The sequence below is a fragment of the Carcharodon carcharias genome, chromosome 11 (genome assembly GCF_017639515.1).
Source record: "Carcharodon carcharias isolate sCarCar2 chromosome 11, sCarCar2.pri, whole genome shotgun sequence".
In the NCBI taxonomy this organism is placed as follows: domain Eukaryota; kingdom Metazoa; phylum Chordata; class Chondrichthyes; order Lamniformes; family Lamnidae; genus Carcharodon; species Carcharodon carcharias.
The window spans coordinates 44861622-44888628 of NC_054477.1; the positions used below are offsets into that span (position 1 = coordinate 44861622).

The 27007-nt window shown below is 44.7% G+C and overlaps 1 protein-coding gene across 2 annotated transcripts in view; it reads right to left on the reverse strand.

Moving 5' to 3' along the window:
* b3glcta (beta 3-glucosyltransferase a) overlaps window positions 1-27007 on the reverse strand; it is a 234110-nt gene that overhangs the window by 144760 nt on the left and 62343 nt on the right. For both annotated transcript variants that reach the window (XM_041198585.1, XM_041198586.1), the window contains one exon: window positions 2968-3044. In XM_041198585.1, coding sequence (XP_041054519.1) covers window positions 2968-3044 — 77 coding nt within the window. The remainder of the gene's footprint in view (window positions 1-2967; window positions 3045-27007) is intronic.

Sequence of the window (27007 nt, forward strand, 5' to 3'; positions counted from 1 at the left end):
TCCCAATCTATATCAATGATTTGGATGCACAGTCCAAGTGCAATATTTCCAAGTTTGCTGATGACACAAAAGCTAGGCGGGAATGTGAGTTGTGAGGAGGATGCAAAGCGGTTTCTTGCGGATTTAGACAGACACTACAGTAAGTGGGCAAGAACAAGACAGAAGGAATATAATGTGAAAAAATGTGAAGTTATCCCCCTTAGTAGGAAAAACAGAAATGCAGGGTATTCCTTAAATGGTGAAAGAGTGGCAAGTGTTGATGTCCAAAAGGACCTGGATGTCCTTATTCATGAGTCACTGAAAGCTAACATGCAGGTGCAGCAAGCAATTAGGAAGGCAAATGGTATGCTGGCCTTTGTTACAAAAGGATTCGGGTACAAGAGTAAAGATATCTTGTTGCAATTGTTGGAGCCTTGGTGAGACTGCACCTGGAGTGTTGCGTTTGGTTTTGGTCTCCTTACCCAAGGAAGGATATACCTGTCATGGAGAGAGCAACAAAGCTTCACCAGACTGATCCCTGGGTTGTCTTAGGATGCGAGATTAAGGAGAATGGGCCTATATTCTCTAGAGTTTAGAAGAATGAGAGGCAATCTCATTGAAACATATAAAATTCTTAACACGGCTTGACAAGGTAGATGTCAGGAGGACATTTCCACTAGTTGGTGGGAGTCGCTAGAACCAGGGGACACAGTCTCAGAATAAGAGTAGGCCATTTAGGACTGAGCTGAGGAGGAATTTCTTTACTCACTCAGTGCATAGTAAATCTTTAGAAGTCTCTGCCCCAGAAGGTTATGGAGGCTCAGTGACTCAGCATGTGCAAGGCAGAGATCGATAGATTTCTAGATGGTAAAAAAATCAAGTAATTATGGGGATAGCGCAGGAAAATGGTGTTGAGATAGAGGATCAGCCATGGCCTACTCCTGCTCTTACTTCCTATGTTCCTAACATTCATTTTAAAGTTAAATGGCTGAACTGGCCAAGAGCTAAGCACCCAATTAGAGGTGGAGACCACCTCCTGGAGGCGGAAGCTCTCTGATTAGCGCCAGCAGCAAAGGCAGGCAACAGCCATGTTGAGGGCTGCCAATGACTTGCCGATTAGAGCAGGCAGCTCCTCGGAAGGCCAGGGGGTCGAAAGCAACAGTGGACTCCAAGGTTTGGTGCGGCTCTCATGTCAATGCTAGCTGGCCCCTCAGATTCCATCTCAAAACAACTGCAGAGAAAATGACTTGGTCCCCGGGGTGAACCTGACAGCTATGCACTAACGTGCAAAAGACAGTTTGGACTTGCTCGAAAAATTGTGAAAATACCAAACCCAAACTGTCAGGCCCCTTAACAGAATCACAGAGTTGTCATGGTGCAAAAAAAGGCCATTCAGCCCACCGTGTCTGCATTGGCTCTCTGAGCATTTTAACTTAGTTCCAATCTCCTGCCTTTTCCCCATAACCCTGCACTTTGTTTCTATTTAAATGCCCTCTTGAATGCCTCAATCGAATATGCTCAGTGAGCTGCATGCAAGCTCAAGGGGCCATTAATTGTCAGCGGCTATTTTTCCCGATGACCCCCACTCTCGCTGGTCCTTTGAAAATACAACAATGTCCTGGAAGTGTCAGGATCACGAGACAACCTCCGGGACTGCAATTTTTAATTCCTGCCCGCATCGGGTCCCAACTCCACGGTCCTTTGAAAATCTGGCACGATTCCATAACAAAGGTTACTTAAGTGATGCTCTCCACAGATGCTGCCAGACATGCTGAGTTTTTCCAGCATTTTCTGTTTTTATTTTAGTTAAGTGATGCTTTGGGAGACATTCTGTACTTACACATAAATTTATGGCTATTTATTAACGTTTTAATTGTGTAAATTATTTTCGAGATCAGTTATAACCTTCCGGACATCAACACCAAATTTTGAAATGTTAGGTGCAGGTAGCAAATATTGGCTAAGTTTTAAATCACTTGATGAATAAAATGCATTCTATCATTTTTTTTTTTACATTATAGGAATCTAATTTTTATTGTTATGACAACCAAATTCAGACAAATGAGAATTGTTCAAATCACTGTTAAAGGCAAATCGGGACAGCCATTATTGCCTGAAGCATACATTGCCCAGCAAGTAACATAGAATTTTCTTGCCATTGAGTCATTTTCTACTAAAGTTGCTCACTCCACAGCTGGATTTGAATCTTTCATCATACATACTAGTCTAGTCAGTCTCACAATCGGTTGTTATTTTTTCACTAACATTTACAAAATCGCATCCGAGAGTTACCTACTTTAAAAGCATACATTCCCACCAGAGGTTTATTTATTTTGATAAAAATGGCTATTTCTTACTCTTGAAAAAGATTATCATTTTTGATCTTACATAGATAGTATATTTTGTATATATGTCGGTGTGCAATTTTCAGTAAGTGCATCAATATGAAAGATTTGAATCCCTTAAAAATTGACACTTGAAATTCAAATGTGATTAGTTCAACTTCATATTTGCAACCTTCTTCAATTCATTGTTACTCATAAATTAAAGGAGCTTACATTTTAAGTATCAACAAAGAGTGTCTCAGCCAGCTTCCCAGTGGGAACTCAAATTCTAGCTGCCTTTTCAAAACTCAAATTACTGTTCATTAAATAGAACAGATTGTACTTTCTGCAAATTGCAGGTCTTGTTTACTTTACTCCATGATGTATGCTTGTATTGGGTTGCAGGTGACAAACATATATGGATAGAACGTTGATCCATATTTTAAAAATTAATTCCGACAAATACATTTGGGATACACTGTGGATCAGCTGATTCTTAATTATTTAATTTATATTCTTCCAAAACAAAATAGCCATGTTAACGCACACTTAAACCCGACATCAGTAGTGAGCATCACTATCCTTCTGACCATATGTCTCTTATCCATAAACAGAAACAATTCAATTTTTCATGGATTCTATCTGTTTTCGATGGGATACTTACTGTGGTATTATGGGAATGATTGTCCAAGCTCCTTCATGCTTGCTCAATTCATGAATAAGCAGCACTGTAGGTAGATACTATGAGGGGGGAAAAGATGAATATAATTAAAAACTCAGAAATCATCTCTATTTTGCTCCCATCATCATTTCTATTGAAACATCCATCCAGCCATTGGTGGGATGGTCTAAACCATGAACGTTTCACCATGGCTGACAGCACTGATACACATACTTCAGGCTCAACCTACTCAAAGGTAAATACTATTCAGCAGTTCTGCCATTTCACTTAAAATAAGCCTATTAATCTTTTATTGCATGCCTTCAAATCCCACCAGGGTCTTGTCCCACTTTACCTCTTTAAATTCATACAACTATTTACCCCTCTTTCCTTATTGTACCCAACAGACATCACCCCATTACACCAACCCAATACAGTAACATTTGTAGAAGAGCATCAAGAACCTCAAATATCTGGACACTATTCACTGGAATTCAATCCTTCAGTCTCTCTTTTAAAACAAAATCTTCAAAATAATTTTTACAGCCATGATTTCAGTCACACTACTAAACTCTCCCTTTTCAGTTTGCCTTTGCCAAACAAGCAGGACAGCCAAGAGGGTACATTGGCTGAGAGGCATGGAGGTCAGTTCTGGTGTGTCAACTGGCGGGAGCAGCAAAGCAAGCAGAGTAGAGAAATCAAAGCTGTTTTTAATTAAAAGGTAGGTAGTCCCACTGCGCAGACTGTAAGTGGGGCATCATCCTATGTGGGTTGCATATACCAGCGATGACCAATTAAGAGTCCACCACTAGAACTGCTGTACTATTGAAGGCTGGCAGCTTGGCAGCTTCAGCAGCATCACCAATAGGGGTGACCACTGCTGAGGCTGCAGGATTCGAGTGTGCTTTCTTGCTGAGATGCCGTCAAAGGTGAGGTAAGTTTTTTTTTATTTACTGTGTTGGGAGAGTTGGGTTTTAATGCCCTAATGCCCACTGTCACCCAGTGGGCCACCACACCCATTTAGGACCCTGATGTTGGAAATATCCCATGGCAGCGAGAGGATGTTGGGTCATCAGGCCCTCCCTCCCATTTACAAGGACTCCTGCTACCCAGCCTGTCTCCAACAGGAAGCTGAAATCGAATTAAATGCAGATGGCTCACCTCCCCCAGATGGAAAGTTGACTCGCTCCATACCATCCCATCCTGCAGCCATAATGTGCTGTGGGCTGGCTAAACAAGGGTTGAGTGGGACTTCTGCCCCTCACCAAGGCACAAGTCCCATCCTCAGAAGCTGCCGGCCAATCTAATTGGCCAACAACTGCATTAGACCCGACAATGCCAAAAGCGCGTTTGTGAGCGCTGCTGGGACTACAAGAGGGGAAGGTCCAGGATCCCCAGAAACAGGCAAGTCCAAGGTCTTGAGAAGGGAGGGTTTGGGCAGGTCAGGGAGAGGGCAGGGAGTGGGTTTAAGGCTGTGGCAAGTACAAAGAAGGTGGGGGGTAGTCCGTAATCGGCAAAGGGCAGAACACCCTCTTGCTTCCTGGCCTTTGAAGAACTTATTTTTTAAAAATCAGGCTGCCCACTCCTGACTGACTGCCCACAGCAAACATTTTATGGTGTGGGCAGCATGCTATTGGGTCAGTTGGCTTGGTAACAAGCTGAATTGACCCATGATCATCTATTTAAATATGGTGGGCGGGCTGCCAATTTCAGCACACACCCACTACCCATATTATGGGGTGAGCTCAGGTGTGGCTGAGAAGGTAGTGGGGTGGGCACCTGCCCTATTTTACATGCCCCCGCCCCCACCAAAAACACACCCAGTGGGCGTACGTAAAATGCAGCCCAATGTCTTAAAAATTAAGAGTCAGTCTTCTAAATTATATATTATATTCTCCTGTGCATTATATCACCTTTAGTCTTTAACAGCATATGATGGGATGCTTCCAAATTACAAAGATGATGATGAAGAACTACAACCTGAATGTCACCTGCTGGCACATTTCAAATATCTAACATTTTGTCACAGAAGGATTTAGAGAACAAAGGCTGGAATTTTCCAGTCCGGCATGGCGGCTCACACTGCAGCGAATGTGACAAGCCATTCAAACTTCCATTCACTTCGCCAAGACAAGAAGATCCCACCGGCAGGAGGGGCCAGAAACTTCTGGCCCAAGTTTCATTTAAAGTTATAAGTTTGATGCAAAGCATATTCACCCAGTTCTAAAGAATGTAACAGGTGGTTAAAATGCCAATAAACTACAGATTTTTTTTTCATTTTTTCACGGCCTTGCCAACAACGCTCACATCCCAACATTTGGAACAGCTTGGCTAGGGATGCGGCCAGTTCTGGAGCACAAGTCTTCAGTACTATTGCCAGAATATTGTCAGGGCCTATAGCCTTTGCAGTATCCAGTGCCTTCAACAGTTTCTTGATATCACAGAGTGGATTGCATTGGGTGAAGACTTGTATCTGTAATGCTGGGGACCTCAGGAGGAGCTGAGATGGACCATTCAATCGGCACTTCTTCTGTCTGAAGATGGTTGCAAATGCTTCAGCCTTGTCTCTTGCACTGAGGTGCTGGGCTCTCCCATCATTGAGCATAGAGGAATTTGTGGATCCTCCTGCTCTGGTTAGTTATTTAATTGTCCACCACCATTCACAACTGGATGTAGCAGAGCTTTGATCTGATCAGTTGGTTGTGGCATCGCTTAGCTCTTCAAAAATCTGTCAATGGCAAACAATTAATTAATAAACACCTCATATGCACTCAACTGAGAAATCTCAAGTCCTGGCATTTGGTACAGGTATTCTGTTTTTCACCAGACACCAGCAGAGAATGTAGGAGGACAGCTAGAAACCAAGAAAATGAACCGTTCAGCTGACTAAACGGCGATTCAGCAGTCAAGTATTTACCCAAAATCAGGTAATGACCAATGTGTTCGGTCATCCTCATAGAAATGATGACACTATGGAAATAGGAACTAATATCTGGACATGGAAAGGTAATATAGAAAGTCATGCCGACCTGCACAAGATGCTCAGGAAGGTCATATGCAGGATATCTGACAAGAGCGCTGAACAAGTATATCTAAAATTGAGAAGCTGTCTGTCCAAAAATGTGTCTGATACTAATGTCATTTCATGGCTAGAAAACAACAAAAAAAAATTGACCTTTGACTGCATCTGATTTAGCACAGCTTCAACAATGGTGGAATCTCAGGACTCTGAAAAGACAATACAGCCAATTTTGGCACCTGCTATCTGGTACAAATGGGATAGGCCCACCATTAAAATTGTGTTGGAGTACTTAATACCCTATTTCCATTGGTTTCCTGCTGTCTGCCATGTTAACCACACGCTCGTTTCTCAGCAGCCAATGTGCACACCAGAAAGGCCAAACTTAGAATTTTCAGAGGAAATCCAATTTTCCTCTGCATTCTTGAACACACATCATTTTTGTATACCTTTGTCAAGGGTAGGGATGTCTCCTCTGTGGAATAAACATCCACCCCTGATGATGTCAGGTTCCCAGTATAAGAGGGGGATGAGAATTGCATTTCCTAACCCCCGCCAATTTTGTCAGGACCCGCACATTTAGCGAACTGAATAAACGTTCGTCTCCTCTACTGAGTTGAAATTTGCCAGGCTGGGAAGAGGTAGTAAATAAAGTGCAGCAACTTTCCTTAACGTTTTTCTACAACTTTTAAACCACCAAACATTGCCAGCAAGCAAGCTGGGTGTCTGGCAGGGAGGGAGGAGTGGAATGAAGATTCCCTTAAAGCCACACCCAACACATCTGGAACTTAGCAAGAAGGAGCCATGTGCCTTCAAGCTCAACCTCCTGAGTGCTAATAAAAGCACTTTAAAACCTGCAATCTAGAATGGAAGCTGCTGAATATAGAGGCATGGGTGGAGCAGCATTAGTAGCAGTTGTCTGAAATGCCTCACTTGCCAAGTGCATGGCTCCAAGGCAGGAGGCAACATGACATCGAGTGCCTGCGAATGTCTTGTTATTATAATGATATAACCCCTGGGCTTATTTACTGTATAAGATACAAGGTACCATTCGCTCATAAGGCATCGCGTAAACACATTGTGGGTTCATTTATTAAAGCTAGGCACATGAGAATAGTTATACATAGGTATAAAGCTTGAAGACATCAGAGCTGTGCGTGTGCTCTGCTCAAAGCAAAAGTGAAACTAAGACTGGATTACATGACATTTTTCTTCTAGTGGTGTCATGCTGAAATCCCTTAAAGGCCTATAACAACAGCGAGAAGGAGGGGTAGAATGCTGGTGAACAACCCATCCATGAGACTGTACAGGAACAGGGTAAAATACCTTGGTATGACCAAGAGGTCATGTCAGAGATGGATGCATCTGTCTCAAAAGATGGTGGCTGAGCTTTCCAACCTTTTGCGAGAAGGCCTGCAGCCAAGGAGAAACCAGAAGCAAGCATTCCCTGTGGACCTGAAGATGGCTGTGACCATCAATTTCTTCGCAAACTGCTCTTTCCGTAGCTCTACATCTGACCTCTATGGCATCTCACAGTCTGCAGTACACAGATGCATTCATCAGCTAACAGGGGCCTTTTCTGCCAAGGTAAGGCACTTCATTTCCTTTGACACAGTTGCAGCACAGACACAGAGGGTGAAAGGATCTGCCTTGGTCGACACAACCAGTCGATCTGCTGATGACACAGAACAGGGCAGGGTTGTGAGTTGTGAGGAGGATGCAAGGAGGCTTCAGGGTGATTTAGATAAGTTGTGCGTGTGGGCAAACACATGGCAGAAGAAGTATAATGTGGATAAATGTGAATTTATACGCTTCGGTGTGAAAAACAGAAAGGCAGAGTATTATTTAAATGGTGATATATTGGGAAATACGGATGGACGAAGGGATCAGAGTGTCTTTGTACACCAGTCAATGAAAGTAAACAGGCAGGTGCAGCAAGCAATTAGGAAGGCAAATGGTATGTTGGCCTTCATTGCAAGAGGATTTGAGTTCATAAGTACGGATGTCTTGTTGCAGTTATACAAGGCCTTGGTGAGACCACACCTGGAGTATTGCATGCAGTTTTGGTCTCCCTACCTAAGAAAGGATATACTTGCCACAGAGGGAGTGAAGCAAAGGTTCACTAGGCTGATACAGGGGATGACAGGACTGTCGTACGAGGAGAGATTGGTTCGACTGGGCCTGTATTCACTAGAGTTTAGAAGAATGAAAGGGGATCGGATTAAAACATATAACATTCTAACAGGGCTAGGGAGGATGTTTCCCCTGGTTGGGGAGTCTAGAACCAGGGACCACAGCCTCAGGATATTGGGCAGGCCACTTAGGACTGAGATGAGGAAACATTTCTTCACTCAGAGGGTGGTCAACCTGTGGGGTTCTCTACTACAGAAGGCTGTGGAGGCCAGGTCACTGAGTATATTCAAGAAAGAAACTGATAAATTTTTGAATATTAAGGGCATCAAGGGGTATGGAGAGAAAGCAGGAATATGGCATTGAGATAGAGGATGAGCCATGATCATATTGAATGGTGGAGCAGCTCAAAGGGCTGAATGGCCTACTCCTGCTCTTAGTTTCTATGTTTCTATATCTCAGGATACCCCCAAGTGCAAGGTGTAGCTCACTGCATCTACCCTATGTGAATGCTAAGAGGCACATCATCCAAAAGGGCTCCAATCCCCTGAATGTGCAACTTCTCTGCGACCACCGCAAAAGGTTTGTATATGCCTGCGCCTGTTACCCTGGCAGTTGCCATGACTCCTTTAACCTCACGGAGTCTGCGCTGACAAGATTGTGGCTGGCTACTCTGGATATGGGTAACCACCTGAAAATGTGGTTTCTCAAAGCCCTGTGACATCCCCAGACCCAACCGCAGAGAAGGTACAGCGAGAGCCACATTCAAGAGAGCCCTCATTAACAGGCCATTAGCCTTCTATAGATGAGGTTTAGATGCCTGGACCACTCAGGCGTCTCACTAAAGTAAGCACTTCACAGAGTCTCCAAAATCATTATGGTATGCTGCATTTTCCACAACCTGGCACTCAGGAGAGGGTTGGCTCTGGACCAAGGAGCAATGAGGCCTCTCCTAAGAAGACGGCACTGGATGCTGCAAAGGCAATGAGCCCTGACAATATTCCAGCAATAGTACTGAAGACTTATGATCCAGAATATGCACACCCCTAGCCAAGCTGTTCAAATACAGCTACAACACTGCCATCTACCCAGCAATGTGGAAAATTGCCCAGGTATGTCCCGTCCACAAAAAGCAGAACAAATCCAAGCTGGCCAATTACCGCCCCATCAGTCAACTCTCAATCAACAGTAAAGTGAAGGAAGGGTTCATTAACAGTGTTATCAAGTGCCACTTGCTAAGCAATAACCTGCTCACTGACACTCAGTTTGGGTTCCGCCAGGGCCACTCAGCTCCTGACCTTATTACAGCCTTGGTTCAAACATGGACAAAAGAGGTAGACTCCAAAGGTGAGATGAGAGTGACTGCCTTTGACATGAAGGCAGCATATGACCGAGTGTGGCATCAAGGAGCCCTGGCAAAAGTGGAGTCAATGGGAATTGGGGGGAAAGTCTCAGCTGATTGGAGTCATACCTAGCACAAAGGAAGATCGTTGTGGCTGTTGGAAGTCAATCATCTCTGTTCCAGGAAAACACTGCAGGAATTCCTCAGGATAGTGTCCTAGGCCCAACCAGCTTCAGCTGCTTCACCAATGACCTTCCTTCCATCATAAGGTCAGAATTGGGGATGTTTGATGATGATTGCACAATGTTCAGCACCATTCTCAACTCCTCAGATACTGAAGCAGTCCATGTCCAAATGCAGCAAGAACTGGATAATATCCAGGCTTGGGCTAACAAGTGGCAAATAATATTCGCGCCACACAAGTGCCACACAATGAGTATCTCCAACAAAGGAGAATCTGACCGTCTGCCCTTGACATTCAATAATGTTACCATTGCTGAATCTCCCACTATCAACATCCTGGCAGTTACCATTGACCAGAAACTGAATTGTGGTGACAAGAGCTAGTCAGAGGCTAGGAATCCTGCAGTGAGTAACTCACCTCCTGATTCCCCAAACCTGTCCACTATCAATAAGGTACAAGTCAGGAGTGTAACGGAACACTCTTCACTTGCCTGGATGAGTGCAACTCCAAAAATGCTTAAGAAACTTGACACCATCCTGGACAAAGCAGCCTGGCACCCCATCCACAAACATTCACTCCCTCCATCACCGATGCAGTGGCAGAGGTGTGTACCATCTACAAGATGCACTGCAGGAACTTACCAAGTCTCCTTAGACAGCATCTTCCAAACCCATGACTGCTACCATCTAGAAGGACAAATGCAGCAGACATATGGGAACATCACCAGCTGGAAGTTCCCCTCTAAGTCACTCACCATCCTGACTTGGAACTATAATTGCTGTTCCTTCACTGCTGCTGGGTCAAGATCCTCGAACTCCGTCCCTAACAGCACTGTGTGTGCAGCTATACCATATATACTGCAGCGGTTCAAGGCGGCAGTTCACCACCACCTTCTCAAGGGCAATTAGAGATGGGCAATCTAGCCAGCGATGCCCACATCCCATAAATGAATTTTTAAAAAAGGAAGATGAGGATACAGAAAATGCAATATGCGCCCATGAGGAAGGTGAGGTGGAAGGCCAATAGGAGGGCCCCCAGAAACAAGAGAGGGGTTGTCTACGCACATACTATGAGGAGTCCATGCAGAATGCCATAGTCGCCAGAAGCTTATACAACAGTGCTTCACGTGATGGGACCCTGCCATGAGGTTGAAAGCTGACCAGGAGGTCAGAGTAGGTGCTTGGCTAAACTAAGGGAAGGCCATTGGAAGGATCCTGCAATCAAACCTGATAGAAGATTGATGAATCACATGTGGATGTACAGCATAGGACGACTGAGACAATAAAGACTTTGGACAGCGTGAACACATCCAAAAGTCAGTAAATATATTGTACATAGCTATTATTTTCCACAGATAAAGGTATTTCTTATTTACACGTCTCTAGTTTCTTACTTAACACATTAAAATTTATCTAAATACCACAGTGATCCCATTAGTGCCCTAATTGACGTGGTGTCCCCCATTCTCAGACACTGCTACGTAAGTGCCCCCTTTGTTACTGCGGATGATGTGGAGGCAGAGTGCTCACGTCCCTGACTATAAGGCTGTTGGTGTCGCTGCAGTCCATCTTGTCATGCAGGGACCTGTTAGAGCCCTACCTCAGATTGCATTACCTACATCTGTGCAGCGGCAGCTGCCCTCAATGGACCTAGCTAGCAGATTGAGCTGAGTGGCTGAAGAGTCAGAGGATATTGAGATTCCCTCCAAAAACATGAAACCTCAACCTCTTCCTGTGAATGATGAGCCCTTGGGGTCGTTTTCCAATGGCTGGCCGGGCTGTGGTGCTAGGGCTCAGCTGCCATCCCATCTGGCCACAGTTCTGCTATACCCGAGATAATCCCATTCAGTAACCGTAGCTCCTGCCTCACTAATGTAATCGAGCTATTGCCACTGCACAGGAGATCTCACACCCCATGCATGAGGTCTCACACCTCCTGCTTACGCTGCACATGCTGACACATGGACTCACCATGAGGTTGGCCACTCTCTCATGGGTGCTCATCATGTGGTCCCCTGCGGGGGACATTATTGAGGTCATGACAGTAACAGACTGCACCATTTGGAGTGCATGATCTCACATTGCCTCAGGAAATTCAGCTAGATGAGTGCTTATCTGCAGCCTCAGGGCCAAATATTCAGTCCCAAAGGGGGACTCTTGAGATTCTATCTCACTCACCTGCGGAGCACCCCTGCCACTACCCTCCCCCACTTCTGCGTAAAATGTGCACGGACACCTCTGCCTCAAACTCCTCCTCCAGCACACTGGTGCTGTGCTCTTCATTAAGTGCTTCCCAATCTATTTCCATGCCAAAGCCCACTGCAGTGTGTCTCTGGGCTGGTGACTAGTGCCTTGTAAGTTGTTGACGGTGCACCCTCGGCCAACTGGGGTCTCCTCCTCCTACCTGAGGTCAGACTCCTCTCTTGGTGGGGGGGATGTGGAACTAAGCTGTTGGACCTGAGAGAGAAATGGACGATAGTTATGAGCTGAAGTCCTGCACATCATCTCCCATTTCCCTTTGACCTCCTTCCTCAGCCACCTCTGACAGTCGATGCCTCCCAGTTTGCAGAGCTTTCTAACTTGGGGAGAAGCATCCCCCTTAAGGACTTTTCTATGCTCCCAACTACCATCTATCCCTTTTCCCTAGTGGTGAACATATCCAGTTGCACAGTTGTATGGCATCCATGGCCATGTGCACCTGGGAGAAGTTCACCCATACATTCAATCCCCGGCATTCTTGCAATGGTCATTGCCCTCTCCTCTGCAGGTTTGATGTCCCTCAGGTTTGGGGGTCCAGCTCCAGTCCTTGCCATCTCTGTCATGTTGTGGGCCCTCTTCTGCTGAAAGGCAAAGATGGAAGGGTGAAGTGTAGGGTCATCAGGCAAGGTGCTTGGAGAAGTCTCCAAGGTGTCTCACATGACTATAATAAAAGGCAAAATACTGCAGATGCTGGAAATCTGAAACAAAAACAAAAAATGCTGGAAAAACTCAGCAGGTCTGACAGCATCTGTAGAGAGAGAGAGAAAGATAATGTTTCAAGTCCGTATAACGTTATCTCTGTCTCTCTCTCCACAGATGCTGTCAGACCTGCTGAGTTTTACCAGCATTTTTTGTTTTTGCCTCACATGACTGTCTACCAATTTCCTCCATTCTGTGCGTCTGAGGCCTGAAGGCACTAATGTTTGCAATTTTATATTTTTGAATTTTATTTTTGTTTTGCTTGGTTTTAAGAGAACTTGTATGAACCCTATATTGAATTTTTAAGAAGTTACTTGGTAAGTGTGATTGTGCTTTAAGTCAAGCAATTAATCAGTTATGTAATCAATAGTAATCAGTGGCGATATTATTAACTCTGGACTCGGTTTTCCCAAGGCTACGTTTTCATACTGGTCTGTTCAGCCATGTTTACAGCAATTATTTTGTCTAAACTACTGTTTTTTCTCTCTGTTAAAATAAAAACTGTTATTGTTTAACAGGAGTCAGTTCCTTACTACATTTGATGATCCTTGAACTTACAAGCCAAGATAATGGATAGCCTTATACATGGGGGGGGGGTCATCTTTGGTGCGGAATTAGGAAATAGAGTTTGATTGAACGGCAGAATAACCTGATGGGAGGCCCCATCAAGAGATGTGAATATTGCAAATTGTGCAAGCCTTGCACTGCCTGTGAGAAGAATTTGATAAGGGCTCATGGATATCAGGCCCTTGTTTTGAGAAAGTCTGGATAGAAGCCTCAAGACTGGAATGGAGGCAGAAACTGGACTTAAAAGGGGCACAGCATCCAATGTTCAGGGCTGCAGCTGGAGTGGAATAGTCAACCACTCAAGACTATGGAGAAAGGGCCATCAATGGAGTGACTGATTGGAGAGTCCACTCTCATGCAAGGTTATTCAGAGACTTGGTGATGTATGAACCAAGGGGAATTTTACCTTCTTATGGAGCTGTCTCAAACAGACTTATTTGGGTTGTTTTACCATTTTGCAGAGCTGTCTTGAACAGACCAATTTGGGGTTACCATTTGTAATATAGCATGTACTATAATAAAGTTGTCTTTCTTCCTTCCTCTTAATATTTTTTCTTCCATTCTTTCTTTTCAATAAAGTCATCTTTCTTTCCTTTTCTTATCACTAATAATTGTTTGATACAAATTGTTGTTTTCAGACGTTATTTGGTATTGTGTCACTCATTCCTGTTACATCTAGATTATGGCTCCGAGCCTAAGTGAGACCCTGCAAGAGACTCTCATGTCCCTACAGTTCACATGAGCATAAATTGTTTCCCTTTCCCCTTGACCACATACATTTGCTGCTCCCGCACTGCAGCAAGGCCAGGCTGCATGCCTTAGAAGAGCATCTCACTCACTTTACCGTAGCACAGAAGGTCACTAAAGCACCTCGGCATTGGATCCCAGTTCTCTGATGCTGTCCCAAGGCACTGGTCACCTCAGCGATTTTGATCCAGGCTGCCTTGGTGGAACTGGGAGGCTGCCAGGGTCCAATGGGAAACATGACATACCCGTGAGCCTCCACCTGGTGCAAGACGGTCTCTAGGCTATGCTCAGAGAAACATGAAGCAGCTTGCTGCATTTTTCGTCCACCATGGTGAGGTCAGAGGCAGCCAATTAAGAAGCTGCCTCCTGGAAGACAACACTGCTGGTCTTGCGGCTGGCAACTGTGGGCTTGAGACTCCCATTTGATCCCAACATTAGGGTCCTGAAGCCGCAGTAAAATCCAGCCCCATAATGTCTGATACTGCTGACTCTACCAATACAAAATAGTTTAGACAGTGCTTTTTCACCCCCAACAAGAATTAGAAACATAATGAGAGTGCATTAAGTTTTGAAGAACATTGAGAATCAAGTTTAACAATTTAAGTTTCAAGTGATGAAATGCCTCTCTAGTTTGCATTTATGAGGTATACTTTGACTTGTTATGTTATGCGATTAAACCAATTATACACATTCAAAGCAACTCAGTAAATATTATTCCTCATGCCGCTATGCCTTATAGGAAATCAATTTTTGAGAACAAAGGGGGCAATGTTCATTTTTCAGCATACTGTGGTGCAGCCCCTATCATGGAAAAATATCAAAGATGATGAATATGATAGAGTTTTACACTATCAAAAGCATGGTACAAATAATTAAAAAGGAAGGAATCCAAACAAATCATACCATTGGCCTAAGGGAAGGAACGCAGCGAGGTATAAAATTTGAGACATCAGCTGATAAGCCCATCCTTTATCCTACAATGCTGCTCAACTATCCCATAAAGCACATGTGAAAGCATATTATTTGTACTCAATTGTACCATTAATTTTTTTTTAAAACATTTATAATTCTGCATTTAAAACCACACAAGTGTCATCTCAAACTGTTAGCATATATTGTGAGGCAGATAGATAAAATGCCTCAAAAAGGCATCCTCAGTCATCCAGAGATATTCTGATTAACATGTGAAAGGATGCAATTAAGCGAATCTGAACATGTCTGATAGAGATACTATCAAATGTACATTAGCAAATGTTGGAATAATTAATGAAATGCCACTTTACCACTTATATCCCACAATGAAAAAGATTTATGATATTTTCTTATGACCTTGAATTTAATTCAATACAAACAGAAAAATGTTTTCAACTGTTTTTAGGAGTGTTCCATTAAGGTACAATTACTCTCTTCTGGATGGCCTGGTGTGAAATAATGACCTATCCTACTATCTCTAACATAACTTTGATTCGGCTACTATATAATCATTTGATAGTTAACAGATTAAGGTTATAGCTGGTAATAATGCACTGTTTTTTCAATAAACCCAAAATAGTTTTTAGTTGGATTAAAATAAATTCTTCAACATGGCAATCAGATTTCATGTCTGGGTATTACAGAGTTTATACAGGGGAAGCAAATTAGTCGTATTAGTATTGTTGAAAAAAGACACATGTCGAAGCTTTTCGTCTTGCAATTATCAAGATACTTCACAAGAATACCAAAATAACGGGAAAACAACGATTTATATTAATGAGAAGACAGCATTGATTGGTTGGTGAGTGGACTCTGATAGAGGTGAAAAGCTTCGACATGACTCTTCCTGCGAAAGCAAATTAAGCAATAGTCTAGGAATTCAGAAATACTTTTAAAGTAGTTTTTATTCAATAATTTTTGTTTCCTGCTTACCTCATTCAAAAACTAATGCATGGGATGGAACTAAAATGGATAGCCCTCGAAAATTAGCCCATGTGCAATTAACCCCTGCCCATTGGAGCAATGCAGTCAGAACACTATTTTCGTGCTGCCTGTTCATTTATATAATTTCTGCATGCAGCCAGTGTTAAGCAACACCGTTGATTGGCTGCACCAACAGCAGGGCCCCAAAAATCTAGATCTAACCTGTGCCTCTTAAAAGAGAGCTGCATTGTGGCTGCAACAGTGCTGTGGAGTCCATAGGAAGCAGAATCTGACCTAGAAAAGATAGAAGAATGCCTGAAAATGGAAGAGAGAAGGCACAAAGGTTTTCTGATGCTGCACTGGAGGATTTGGTGACTGTTGGGTCCCAGTCAATCAATATCATGGTTTTAAAATTCTCATCTTTGTTTTCAAATCCCTGCATGGCCTCGCCTCCTTTTCTCTGTAACCTCCCCCAGTCCCACAACCCTCTGCACTCCTCTGATCCTGAACTTTTGAACATCAGCTCCACCATTAGTGTCTGTGTCTTCAGCTGCTAGATCCTAAGCTCTGGAATTCCCTCCCTACACCTCTCCACTTTTTTACCTCACTTTTCTCCTTTAAGGCATACCTTAAAACCTACTTCATTGATCAAGTTTTTGGCCATCTCACCTAATACCTCCTTATGAGGCTTGGTGTTGTATTTTGTTTTATAATACTTTGTGAAATGTCTCAGGATGCTTCATTACATTGAAGGTGCTATTTAAATATAAGTTGTTGTTGTTGAAAATGGAAAGGAGAAGAGACATCCTGCATCTGCCGGGGGCCAGGAAGCTCTCCAGATACACAGTGAAAAGGAAATGGGAGTGTCATGAAGCTATTAAATGTATATAATATTATTGGAAAATATTTTCCTTTTAAAGTAGAGGTTTAATCTGTGGGTGTGCCTTAACTGGTTTAAAGTCAGCTATTCTGGGTGCTTTGATATGTGCTAGTTTTGATATGTAAGAGAGATAGCGTGCATTTGCGATTTTTGAATAGAGCATTCAAGAAGTGGGGTGAAAACTTGACGCCTATCTAGCAGATAGCAAGCCATATGTTTATATTACTAATAAAATTGGTACTATGAAAGGGGTTTCATTGTTAAAAGGTGGAGTTCAAAAAGGTTGTTGATGCAATGAGAATTAACATTCCATCAGTAGTGGTAGGTATAATTTCAGCAGTTTTCGGGTGTGCAGAGCACAGGCAATGTGAGATCAAAAGGCAATTGTAAGCCTCCAACTGGCTCCAAATGAACCAAAGTGAAAAGAAACTCATTTTTAATTCATAAGGTGAAAATGCTTTGCCCGCTGTTTGGTTAAGTCTATGGGTTGCTGTTGCCTTAATGGAGATTAGTTTGGGATTTGTTAGAAATTATGATAGTAGTAATTTGTAGCTATGTGTATATATATCTTAACCTGTGTAAATTAATAAAATGTTTCATTTAGTCTAATGTAAAACCTCGAGGACTGGTGGTCTGATTCCTGAATTTAGAGTTACATCTCAAACAGCACTTAAAATTATAGGTTATGACAGTTGTTTAAGGTTTCCCTCTGGGAATTTTAAATAACTCCACTTTACCAACTGCATCGGTCATAACAGGGAGCAGATGGCTGTGGAGGTTAATGCCAGGAGTCTGGTCCCAAGGACATTGATACAGTGCCGCAGTAAGTTTAATGACCACAAACATGTAGTCAAGCTCAGGGAACTTTCAAATGCCATAAACTACAAACAGTACCACTAGCTCAAAAACTGCTCAATTCACCACATCCCCCCATCACTCACCCATCAACAATCTCTATCAATCAGGGCTTATGCCTAACATTCATAGCTTCAACTTAACCATACACATATAATGCTGTTACAAGCCTTACACCTACACCTCACAGCTTACACACACTGCAAGCCGTTCAACTATTCAATCATCCACACATGTTATACCACATTCACGGTCACACTTCCCTCTCTTAGGCGAAAGAGGACGCACAACTAAAGGCAACAGTAGTTAACTGGAGGTTGAAGAGGTGCCCCTGCATGCTCTAACATCCATATGGGGGAGATGGCACTGGATGTTACTGGAATGACCATCACTGAGGCCATGGCCTGCAGCAGGGCTGAAACCATTGAAAATGACAATATCTCCTGACCTAATCCTCCTCCTTACATTCATATTTTTTATTCATTCAGGAGATGTGGGCTTCGCCTTGAGAAGGTGGCGGTGAGTTGCCTTATTGAATTGTTATAGTCCATGTGATGTAGGTACATCCACAATGCTGTTAGGGAGGGAGTTCCAGGATTTTGACCTAGCGACAGTGAAGGAACAGCAATATACTTCCAAGTCAGGATTGTGAGTGACTTGGAGGGAACTTCCAGCTGGTGGTGTTCCCATCTATCTACTGCCTTTGTCCTTCTAGGTGGTAGTGGTCTTGGGTTTGGAAGGTGCTGTCTAAGGAGCCTTGGTGAATTCCTGCAGTGCACCTTGTAGATGGTACACACTGCTGCTAGTGTGCGTCGGTGGTGGAGGGAGTGAATGTTTGTGGATGCGGAGCCTATCTTTGTCCTCTTCGTACAATCTCTTTTGTCTTACAAGTGCAGATGGGTTAAGCATACATTTCTTACTTTCTCTTCTCCTCTCACCACAAAATTACCCTGTGCCTTTCTCCTTTCAAAAGTCCAAAAATGTGCAAGTTGGTAAGGCAGTGGAGGAAGATCAAGAAGCCAGTGATGAAGAAATATCATCAGTTAATTTCATACTCGCAGGCACAAGCTCAGATCCTGTCACTGCACATATCTTGGAGGATAGATTAGGGTGAGATCTGGATGTGGTGAGACACCAGGCACAAGTAGGCTACATGCAAGGATACCACAGGTGCTAGCTTCCTGGAGTATGAGGTCACATGTGCATTCTGCTGGAGAGGACTCAGATGAGAAGTTCAATGTGTCAGAGCACAGAAGAAGCCTGATGAATGTGGACAACAAAATGCTTGTTGTAATTGGAAACCTACCAGAAAGCTTGTGTTCATTGTCAAAGAGCATGGAAGAGTCTGGCACTAACCTGACATTGGGCTTTGCGCAGAGCTTGGAGCCCATCCTTTTCAACATGGAACAGGCGGCCATCCATTAGCATATTGTGGACTCAACCCCACTTCAGTGTTTGATCCATTGCAGAACAAGCAGCTTCCACCAAGTCTAGGTACTGCAGTGGAAGCTCATACTGGACTTATGCAAGGTCAGCCTACTGCCTTGGAAGAGCAAACTGTTACTATCAGAGCTATATACCACACGAAGTCAGACCAGGGAAGCCAGAAAAGCATCAGTTATCCCTCTCTCCACAGGAGGTGCACCTGCCAGGTGTCCTCAACTGCAGCCACAGATCCTCCTGTGGAGCAATTTCCCTTCTACATGCTGGCTTGCCAGCCAGAGCCACAATTTGTTTCTGTAGTTTTCAAAGGGTGTCTCCATCTTGTTTCATTCTCATGGTCCCCCATCAAGTGGCTTACTCACCCACCCATTGGGGCTGCTGGCCAACCATAGACTCAGGTGCTCCCATTAGCACTCCAGCCTGCAGAGCCCACCCACCATCATTAATTGGACAGGGCACCTCGAGGGAGCCTCTTAATTGTTCACCTCTACTAAGATCGCGCAGGCAGGCATCCCTCCAAAACCACTAGGGTTGGGACCCAGAAAGAGTCCCCACTGCTGATGAAAAGCTATCGTAGTAAGATTCCACCTTTTGCCTTGGTGCAACAGTGGGTGGAGAAAAGCAAGATGCTGCTAATACCTCCAGCTCCTACTTGGAAGAAGCTATGCTTAAAACAGTTCATTATCATGGTCACCTTCACAGCGATGGGCAGTGCAAACCTTGCCCTGTTCTGAGGTTGAAGTCGTTGCTACAGGAGTTAACTGATACAGTAAGGACCTCCTTAGTAAAGCATAGATGTGTTGTTCTTCATTGATGTTCATGTTGGAGAATTGCTCCGTATATACCCTGAGTGAATATGGCTCTCCGCTTGCTGCTTTCCTCCCTCTTCTAGAAGCTTGTACCACTCTGTGTGACCTCTGCTCATTTGCCATTAGGTTCTATTCAAGGAACGCCTATTTTTGAGAGGAGTTGATTTGTGTGGAAGTCTTAATGTCAGCAAGATATCTCTTAGTGCTCGTCATAACTCCCTGCAAACTTTTGAAACTTGAAACAACTATGGAAAGCAACAAAGTTGTAAAAAAATTTTAGTAACAGCCAGAAGAAATCAACCGGCAACTAATCTGGAAGTAGTTGATGATCACTTTAAATAGTGCTGGTGAGCAGTAGTCTCCTCTGCTGTGTTTATTTCTTATTCATTCATGGGATACGGGGAGGTGATGGTGTAGTGGTATTATCATTGGACTAGTGATCTAGAAACCCAGAGTAATACTCTGGGGACCTGGGTTTCTCTCGATCATCAGTAAAGTAATGGAAGGGGTCATCAACAGTGCTATCAAGAGGAACTCACTTAGCAATAACCTGCTTACTGGCGCCCAGTTTGGGTTCTGCCAGGACCACTCAGCTACTGACCTCGGTTCAAACATGGACAAAAGAGATGAATATCTGAGGTGAGGTCAGAGTGACTGCCCTTGACATTAACGCAGCACTTGACTGAGTGTGACATCAAGGAGCCCTAACAAAACTGGAGTCAATGGGAATCAGGGGGAAAACTCTTTGCAGGTTGGACTTAGTGCAAAGGAAGATGGTTGTGGTTGTTGGAGGTCAGTCATCTCCAGGACATCACTACAGGAGTTCCTCAGGGTACTGTCCTCCGCCCAACCATCTTCAGCTGCTTCACCAATGACCTTCCTTCCAACATAAGGTCAGAAGTGGGAATGTTCGCTGATGATTGCACAATCTTCAGCACCATTCGCTAATCCTCAGACACTGAAGCAGTCTATGTCCAAATGCAGCAAGACCTGGACAACATTCAGGCTTGGGCTGACAAGTGGCAAGTAACATTTGCACACATGAGTGTCAGGCAATGACGATCTCTAACTAGAGAGAATCCAACCATCTTCCCTTTATGTTCAATGGCATTACCATCACTGAATCCCCCACTATCAACATCCTAGGGGTTACCATTGACCAGGAATTGAACTGGACTAGCCATATAAATATTGTGGCCACAAGAGCAGGTCAGAGGCTAGGAATAGTGCAACGAGTAACCCACCTCCTGACACTCCAAAGCCCGTCCACCATCTACAAGGCACAAGTCAGGAATGTGATGGAATGCTTCCCATTTGCCTGGATGAATGCTACTCCCACAACACTCAAGAAGCTTGACACCATCCAGGACAAAGCAGCCTGCTTGATTGGCACCACATCCACACATATTTATTCTCTCCACCACCGACACACAGTAGCAGTGTGTACCATCTACAAGGTACACTGCAGGAATTCACCAAGGCTCCTTCGACAGCACCTTTCAAACCCATGACCACTGCCATCTAGAAGGGCAAGGGCAGCAGATAGATGGGAACACCACCACCTGTAAGTTCCCCTTCAAATCACTCACCGTTCTGACTTAGAAATATATCGCAGTTCCTTCACTGTCACTGGGTCAAAATCCTGCAACTTCCTAACAGCTCTGTGGGTGTGCCCACACCACATGGACTGCAGCAGTTCAAGAAGGCAGCTCACCACCACCTTCTTAAGGGCAACTAGGGATGGGCAATAAATGGCCCATCAGGTGTCAAACCCTGTTCAGCTATATGAGTTTAAGGAAGGGCATTAGCTAGATTGCTGAGTGTTGGAATGGCAGCGCTGACATTAAATCAACATTGCGTGCTGATTAACACCATAATCTGATTATTCCACACATTTCTGGCAGTTAAAAACTGCACCTGCAAACTCCTTCACCAAGGTGGTGTCTGGCATGTTTTGCATCAGTGTGTACATGCACTGCGGAGACCATTTTGGACTCCGAACAGCATCTGTAGCACTTACTGAGCCCAATTTCTCACCCATATTCTGCTTGGGTTTATAATGTTTGACAAGTATTTAATATTATTGCCATAACGTCATTCTCAAAAATTAGACTCCCACCATCATCTGAAGTGGTGCAACCCTCTCTTGGCTGACAAATTGGGCTCAGTAACAGTGCTACGAATGCTATTAGGGATCCAAAGTGGTCTGTCTGCAGTGCATGTGCATTTCTTTAACTGTTTATATGCTTATAAAAACACTCTTTCCCTTTGTATATCTGTTTCTTTCATAATGCCTTCTAACATTCTGATCTACTTTTTCACATCACTAATACATTTTTTACATTCCTGATGATTATCTTCAGTTTGCTTGTCATAATTATATCCTTTTGTTTCTCTTTTAAGTTTCAGTTATCTAAATAAATCCATGGGCAGAATCTTCCATTTATCAGATATAAGCACGGTGGCAAGAGGTTTCAGCAGTGCCCACCCCACTGGCTGGAATGGCAGAAACTTACACCCAATTCCGCGCTTGGAGGTTCATTAATTATACATAGGCAAGTATTGGGTCAAATCACCTGGCGGGTCGGGAGCTGATTCGTCTGCCTGCCATCAGTAGTGGGGTCAAAGGTCCAGACGACACATTTAAACACCAGTCCAACACATACATCTCACTCTCTCCAGCCTGTCTTCAGGACACGTGCGAAGATGTCTTCCAGCCACAAGAAGGTGGCTGAAAACCTCAGGACAGCGGCAGTACCCACTTCGGCCACCAGGCCTTTCTGGCCTTGATAAGAGGAGTGCAGGCGCACAAGCATGTCCTGTATCCCAGGGATGGCTCCAGGAAACGCAGCAGCATCATGTCTCCGGCCTGGGAGGCAGTCACAAAGCAGGTCAGCGTGGCTGACAGCCACACCCAAAACACTATCCAGTGCAGGAAGAGGATGAGTGATCTCATTCCCTTCACCAAGCTAAGTTATCCTTCAATTCCCTCCAATATCAAACTCTCATCATGGCATCATGCACTCAAATGGCTACTCTCTTCAGGGGTATCGCACAGCCATTAGCGGAGGACACATATCAGCGCTCATTCACTCACCGAGACTTTCACATCACCACCATCCTATCCATCTTTTGCCTACACTCCATACTCTGGCCCTTCTGGGGTGGACTCACCACACACAGGGGACATGCATCTCAGCTAGCCTCTGCTCCATCCCTTCTCATCACATGCCTTATCTCATACAGATCAAGCTGACACACAACAGACGTGAAAGATCGCAGACCAGGGGAGGGATGGCCAACATCACTGCCCTCACTGATTTCGAGGAGGCTCCAGCCGAGCTGGCTGGGGAGTACATGGATCGATCCTGTGGGGAAGGGGCTATTAGCCTCTCCCAGCAACCTACTATGGATCACAGCTCTATCACTTCATCAAATCCTGACAATTACAGTGACTTTAAGGCAGTCTTATATAGCTCATGCTCATCAATTGAATATATTTTCTATTTTCTAGGCACCAGCAGTTCGAAGCTCACAAGGCAGGCAGGCACCAGTGCAAGCCCCCAGACCACGGCCAAAGAGGAAGCTCTGGAAGAACTGTCACAGCGCTCCCACTAGCTCAGAGACACACACGTTGGTGGAGCACAGCTATAGATAAGGCTCAGGCTCACTTTCTGAGAAACACCTCACTGACACATTCCTGCAGCAGTGGAAGGCAGGGACAGCCCAGATCTACGGCACTTGGAGGACTGCTGGAGACCAGCCACTCGCTCAGCGTGAGTCTGATGATGAGCCCCTGGAAGCGGCTGCCAACTCAATGCTGGCGATGCAATGACAGGCGCCGGAACATCAGGCAGAGATTCGATAGTCACTCAGCAGACTAGAGTGAATGATGGAGGAGTCCGTCCATGTTCTGTCTGATGTCGTGGCTCTGACACATGAGCACCTCGAGGTCACCATGGAAAAGCTGGAGACTATCATGGAGGCCTTGGTCCAGCAGCTGTTGCCAGATTTGGGCTTGGCTGTGCACTCCATGCCCACACACCCTAGTGGGCACCATCAAGATATAGCCAACATGGGGCCGAGGCACCTTGACCTCCCTCCAGCTGCACCATCTCCTGCAGGAGTCAGGATGGGGCCCTCAAGCACCCATAAGGTGGATGAGCGTCATGAGCCTCCTCTCAGGACGCTTCAAGGGTGTGCAGGTGTTCACAGACCCCTCTGCCTGTGACCCCATCCACTCCAACTGCTCAGGCCTCTGAGAGATGCTGCACAGGTCCCCTGTTGAACCCTGGAAAGGACCAGAGGCAAAGAAATCGACCGCTGCAGTCACCTTCAAAGCCACTGGCAGGGAATACCCTCTAACTCCACGTGGCATCAAGTATTCACGAAGGATATGGCATATGTGATGTACCAGAGCGGATGTGCACAGCATTGCCTCTCACCCATTTGTAAATGTGAGACTCTACTAAGATAAACCTTAGATCTGGTGATTCGCCTCCATTGTCTGGGTCTCTGCTCCTCACCCTCCTGTTCATGCTCTGACTCCCCTTGACCATGTCCCTCAGGCATGCCTTCCTGCTGGAGTTGCGGCAGCGTCGTCTCTCCCCCCCAACTTCACCTCCTCAATGCATTAGGATCCTGATAAAGGAAGCATTGAGCCCTGGATCCATATGTGCTTTTTCATTCTCTCCGTAAAGGTCCACAGTTTTTCCTGCCCTACTTGCATGGTAGCTGATGTCGCCTTGTCCCTGAGGCACCAGCACACACATGGAGGTGACCAAGATGGCATCGGAGATATGTAACTTCTTGAGCCCTGTGTGGGATGCTAAAGTTTAATTGAGATGAGTGACCCAACCTAGCACTGTGCTCCAATCTCTGATGTGGCATATTAATGAGCAATCAGTTGCTCATGGTCAATGAGTGGATGCCCTCTGGTCAGTTAGTGGTGTCAAATCTGGTGAATGCGTGACAGGCCTTCATTGATGAAATGTCACACATGATACAGCGGTGCCCCCTTCATTCCTGCCTGTATTCCCAAATTCTAAATTCCAATGTGTTACTCTTGAGATGCAGCGACTGTAATGTGAAGCCACTGAGTTCCGAGTAGCCCTTTAACAGTGCTAATGGAGTCATTGGCCTTCAGTGGCTTTCACCGCAAGGAGGTCTTCCTCCTTTCACTCTAAACAGACTCCTGTTCACTCTTGCGGAACAATAAGTTAGAGAGCAATCCCAGAAAGGCCCATTTGTGTTCGCCCCTTCCCCCTTAACAGCCATTCCACAGCCTTCCCTCCCCTTTGGCCCCCTCGTGTTCGCCCTTCCACCTCACAGCCCTGCCTTCCCCATTGCCCACCTTGGGTTCATCATCTTCATCCTTGCCTCACACCCCACCCCCAGTTGAAGTGCTATTCCTGAAAGTGGAGTTCTGCCCGACTACTGCTATACAGTGGTGTCCTCATAGACAACGGTCTCAGCCAGGAGAAGACCCCTGCACTCCCCGTAGTATTGATCAATGTCTGAAAGTGTAGGCCTGCAGAGCACCACAGCACAGTGGTGTACTTCAGGGCAAAGAGTTGGAGCAGGCCAACCATACAACCCCAGCATTGTGCCATTCATTTCAACAAGACTGGTGCAGCACTATGGCAGGTAGGCTATGTATGTTGCACTCACCTTGAAGTTACCAGCGAACTGAGGTCCAACTTGTGTATGTCGCTCTTTTTCGAATGGGTCTGAGGCCAACATAATTTCATGCTGGTGTGACGCAAGATTGGAAGGCGTGACAAGATTCTGGCGAGCAGCTGTTTTAATTAGCATTCATGAGATGTTAATGAATGCAAATGGAATTCACGCCACTATTTAGCGGGATAACCAAACCGCCATTAACCCTCCATCTAGAGAGTTGCAAACTATTTTTACGCTGGCGGATTTCCGGCTTTTTTGCCTGCTACTGGATTCTCTGCTCCCGCCTGCCACAAAACCCGCCACAGACAAGATGGGAGAATTACGCCCTGTATTTATTTTGTACTCTATGCTTCTGGCAACCAGAATTCTAACTTCCCTGATCCATTAATTTGGACCGTATCCTATTTCATTCCATTGAATTTCAGTTTACACTAGTCCAGCGTCCTTTTCCTTTTCTTGACCTTACATCAAACTTAACCATATTGTGGTAAATATTTCACAATTATGCTCCTGGTCTTATGTCAGGTATTTGATCCACTTCATTTTACAGAACTAAATCAAGCAGTGCATTTTCGCTTGTTAAACTAGAAACGCTGATCTAGGAGGCAGTCTTCTGAACAATTGGTGATAAACCGCACCCCCCCACATCCCCACCACCACCGCGCGATGTTAATCGTCGGGAGCCCAGCGATAATTATACCACAGAAGGTCAGATGAGGCGATTGGATTTAGGAACATAAGACTCATTCAGCCCTTCAAGCCTGCTCTGTCTTTTAGCTAGATCATGGTTGATCATCTACCTCAATGCCACTTTCCTGCACTATCTCCATATCCCTTGATGTCATTAGTCCCCAGAAATCTATCAATTTCTGTCTTGAACATGCTCAATGATTGAGCCTCCACAGCCCTCTGGGATAGAGAATTCCAAATATTCACAACTCTCTGAGTGAAGAAACTCCTCTTCATCTCAGTCTTAAATGGCTTTACTATCCTGAGATTATGTCTTACTAACATCTACATCCATCCCATCATACCCTGTAAGATTTTTGTAAGTTTCAATGAGGTCATCCCTCATTCTTTGAAACTCGAGGGAATATAGACCCAGTCTTCCCAATCTTTCCTCATAAGACAATCCCACCATCCCAGGGATTAATCTGGTGAACCTCCATTGCACTCTCTCTATGGCAAGTATATCCTTGCTGAGTTAAGGGGACCAAAACTGTGCACAACACCTCAAGTGATCTCACTAAGTCTCTATACAACTGCAACAAGACATCTTTACTCCTGTAATCAAATCTTCTTACGAAAAAGGCCAACATACCATTTGCCTTCTTAATTGCCTGCTGCACCTGCATGCTAACTTTTAGTGACTCACTAGAAAGACTGGAAAGACCATTATTTTCATGTTCCCTTCCAAGTCACACGCCAGCTTAACTTGGAAATACAACATCCATTCCATCATAATCGCTTGTTTAAAATCCTGGAATCCTCTACCTGCCACAAGCCCACAGGCACCACCACCATTTAGTCCA